Source organism: Apis dorsata, unplaced genomic scaffold (assembly GCF_000469605.1).
Source record: "Apis dorsata unplaced genomic scaffold, Apis dorsata 1.3 scaffold_172, whole genome shotgun sequence".
NCBI lineage: Eukaryota > Metazoa > Arthropoda > Insecta > Hymenoptera > Apidae > Apis > Apis dorsata.
In genome coordinates this window covers 777,429-781,540 of record NW_006263460.1, presented here as the reverse complement: position 1 = coordinate 781,540, position 4,112 = coordinate 777,429, and the positions used below count along the sequence as shown (strand labels likewise).

At 34.6% G+C, this 4,112-nt stretch overlaps 1 protein-coding gene across 1 annotated transcript in view; it reads right to left on the bottom strand.

Moving 5' to 3' along the window:
* Window positions 1–427: 427 nt before the first annotated feature.
* The window catches only part of LOC102672201 (Na(+)/H(+) exchange regulatory cofactor NHE-RF1-like), a 12,725-nt gene continuing 9,040 nt past the window's right edge, over window positions 428–4,112 (bottom strand). The window contains exon 2 of the mRNA XM_006614223.2: window positions 428–901. Within this exon, the coding sequence (XP_006614286.1) occupies window positions 459–901 (443 nt within the window). The 3' untranslated portion in view covers window positions 428–458. The remainder of the gene's footprint in view (window positions 902–4,112) is intronic.

Genomic DNA, 4,112 nt, shown 5'->3' with positions numbered 1-4,112 from the left:
GAGGAAGAAGGGGAAGACGAGGAAACAGGGGACCAAGCTGAAGGAGACGAAGAAGGGGAAGCCGGGGAAGACGAGGAAACAGGGGACCAAGCTGAAGGAGACGAAGAAGGGGAAGCCGGGGAAGACGAGGAAACAGGGGACCAAGCTGAAGGAGACGAAGAAGGGGAAGCCGGGGAAGACGAGGAAACAGGGGACCAAGCTGAAGGAGACGAAGAAGGGGAAGCCGGGGAAGACGAGGAAACAGGGGACCAAGCTGAAGGAGACGAAGAAGGGGAAGAAGAGGAAGAAGGGGAAGAAGGCGAAGAAGAGGAAAAAGAGGAAGAAGAGGAAGAAGGAGAAGAAGAGGAAGAAGGAGAAGAAGAGGAAGAAGAGGAAGGAGAGGAAGAAGAGATAGAAGGGGAAGAAGGGGAAGAAGAGGAAAAAGAGGAAGAAGAAGAAGAAGAAGAAAACATTCGAAACTAATATCTGGTACCAACCGTGTCAGTCTTGTAATAGTAGAGGCAGTTGTCACGTCGCAAGGCGAACCATCTCCTCACCCACTTGTCCGTGTTCGAGGAGGTGGCGGATTTTCTCCACAGGTATCCGGAACAAAGCGGCGCCTCGTCGTTTCCTTCCTTGGTGCCGGGTCTGGACACCCGCGGCGCAAGCACGTTGCACGTCCTCGCCACTTCGAGTTCAAGGACGTCGGTTCCAGAGTGCGCGAGCCTCACCACTTCCGAATGGGTCGCATCCATCACGCTTTTTCCGTTCACCGACATTATAATGTCGCCGACTTCGAGGCCCGAGCTCTCGGCAGGCGTGTCGGGCTCAATCGCGGAAACGACCACCGGTTTCGAGCCGTGGATCCGGAAACCAAACTCCCCGCCAGCCTCTCGTCTCACCACCACTCTCTTGTCGCTCTCTGTAAAGTCATCACAATCAATTATTTGCCTCGACGCTTTTATTTTTACTTATCGCTTTGAAAAGAAAAATGAGAAGATTAGTTAGATTCTTGGTTAAATAACAATTCAAATTTACATTTTGTATGATATCTAAACGTTTATATTTTCTTGTAATTTTCTTATAGAAACTTTGGAGTGATAATAAGTAAATTATTCGTTAGGAAATATTAAAATATTTTTCGAGATGGTTGATGTAGGAATATTATATACGCATCAGAGAATATTATATACACATCAAATCTAATATGATCTATTCTAAACGGCATGAGAGATAAAGCAATATTCGAATTTCATTTGTTTCTGTGAAACTTTGAATTACGTACAAGTGGAGTATAGAAAATTGTTGATTGAAGATATTCATAACATATGAAAATGATTCTAATTAAACAGATTGTTTGCTATATCAATCTAATTTGAAAACGTTTTATCTTATAAACACAACAAGATCCATATTAATTAATTCTATAATTTAAATATTAACTTTATAATATAGTAAGTAACACGTGTAGATTTAATAAATTTATACGACACTTGTCAGACATTGTAGTAGATTTCAGGTGTGTCATCCATCTTATTTATCAAGCATTGAAACACGCAATATTGATTGCACATGATCGATTACGAATGGAAATTTGTGAGCAGAGCAGATGGTTCTGAATAAATTATGGAAGTCGTTTCTCTTGTCAAAATGATGAAGCTAATTGTCCTTTGCAATAATGAAAAGTATAATGCTTTTTATAATGATTTTTATTGTTACTGATTTCTCGAAATTAAGTTTAATGAAAATCAAACAGTTAGTTGAAAAATAAATAAACGAGAATTTATTTCTTAGTGGAATATGATTTTGCTTCTTTTTCTAATTAAATTATTTAGAGTGAAATAAATTTTTTTTTTAGAATTCTTGAGATAGAAAATATCCTCTTTCTTATTAACATTTATTACTATTACTTATAATTTACATTTTTAACATTTCTCAAACTTAATAATTTATCTAATTGAAAGTCCTTCTTTTTTTTATTTGATAAAGTTAAAGAAAATTAAAGAAAAATTAATGTTTTCAAACGAAAATCTATAATATTATAAAGTGAAATTTTATTTATTAATTTATAAACAATTAAAACTTGCGTTAAATGAAGATAAAATGAAGATAAAGTGAGACAGCTTTACTTTTGTTACGCTGTCACGTCGCACCGCGGCGCTCCATGTTGTTTCCATCTCGCTTCATCTAATGCAAATTTCAACCGCTTATAACTCAATAAATAACCTCAACCAACATTTTTGTATTTGTTTTGAATTAAACCATTCAATGTCCCACGATCTATCCATAATTCCAAATAAAATCTCACTACCCTCCTCTATATAATTCTCAAATCATATGAAAATATAAATATACCAAAAGACGAAGTATACAATCGCTAATCAGGATTTCCTCTCTCCCTAGTTTTTTTTTAATTACGATTTCTATCGAGCTCTATATACCCGGGCGTCGATGACCATAAGCGGAGAGAAAAGATTACAAAAGACTTTTTGTTCCTTTTAACCATCGTTAAAAGGCGTGTCACGAACAAACCAGCAATCGGGCGTGGAAAGAAAAAAGAAAAGGCATTGTCATTACCCTTACATCTCTTTGGCCTCGTTTTCGAATCCTTCCAAGGCGGTTATTTTTTACTCGTGATCCGCGTGAGATAACCGTGGCGATTTACTTGGTTTGAACTTTCGGCTGCAATTTCGTGGGGATATTTTTTGGAGAACAGTGCAGTCGTGAAATAAATCATTCTCCTGGGGGTGGAAAATTTATACGAAGAGTTTTTGGCCAGGATTAAGGGTTGCTCCAATTTCTCAAACCATATTTCCACAGCTGTCCGAGCTTCATTTTCTATTCCATATTGTTGCGTATTCATCAAATGGAATTTCATTCCTTTGTACATTACTCGTGTGAATCAAGTGGTTCGATAGATTACGGTGGAATTCTAGGGATTTCATTCTAGTTATATAATTAAGATATCACTCGGCGGCCGTTTCGATACGTGATTTTTGACTTTTGCAATACTTTTTACTAATGTAAATGCAATGAACAATTAAAAATTGTATGAAATTCAATATAATTCAAAGTAATCAGATTTAATAATCATCTATTGCAATTGTTATATATTTTCATTAATATTAATAGCTATTTTCTCGATTCTAAAGAGAACGCTTTAAATGCTTTCCCGCGTTCCTTACTCGATATAATCCTAGATTAATGCTTGGTAATTGTTTTTAAAGACTAAGGAAGGTGCACTTAAGGCGGCTAAACGAAGACTTTCGTACTTTTATTAAACTTTATAATGTATCAATTAAGAGTTGAGAAAGTATAGGAAAGCTATACGAACCGGTCTAGCGATAAAATTTCTTTAGGTATATCTTGCAAAGAAATTTCATGGTAATGCGTCAAATGGAAACTTTTAAAAAAATTGTCTAAATATTTAATTAATCTTTTTTAAGCAAGTCAAATTTTCTGTAAAAATCATGAAGGGAATAGAATGGATAGTGGAGTGAAACTCTTATTTGTGAATACTTCATACTATACCAATTTCACGAGTTTTAAAGTTTTTCCATTACAAACAACGTTAACAATCTACACTGTGCTTTAATGAAAGCTGAAACAACACCCGTAATTTTGTTTATCGAATTATTTATTTAAATTAAATAAATAAAATTTATTCGCAACAAACAAAAAATATCCCGGACAATGTTATTATTTATTCCACGAAAATATTGAACAAAAACAATAACTGTTTTCTAAAATTATCGATAATATAAAATATCTTAAAATTGATTGGGAGAATCAATCTTTATCGATTATCTCCATCTTCCCGATTACTTATCCAACATTATTATCTCAGTTCAACTTTATTTCTATTTAAAGTTATAATTTCCGATGAATTATGAATTTATTCCATCGCTCTTCCATTTCTATCGATCCTACGTTTCATTTCTCTAGATACTCGATACAATATGATTAAAAAATCTCATCAATATATATGAAATTGTAAATTAGTCGTATTAAATTAATATTTGAATCTCTCTCTCTCTCTCTCTCTCTCTTCGTTTCTCTGATCGTTATCGATTTTTGTTCGTGATTTTTGTATGGAATAAATCGAATTTAAGAATCATTTATTCACAAATGAA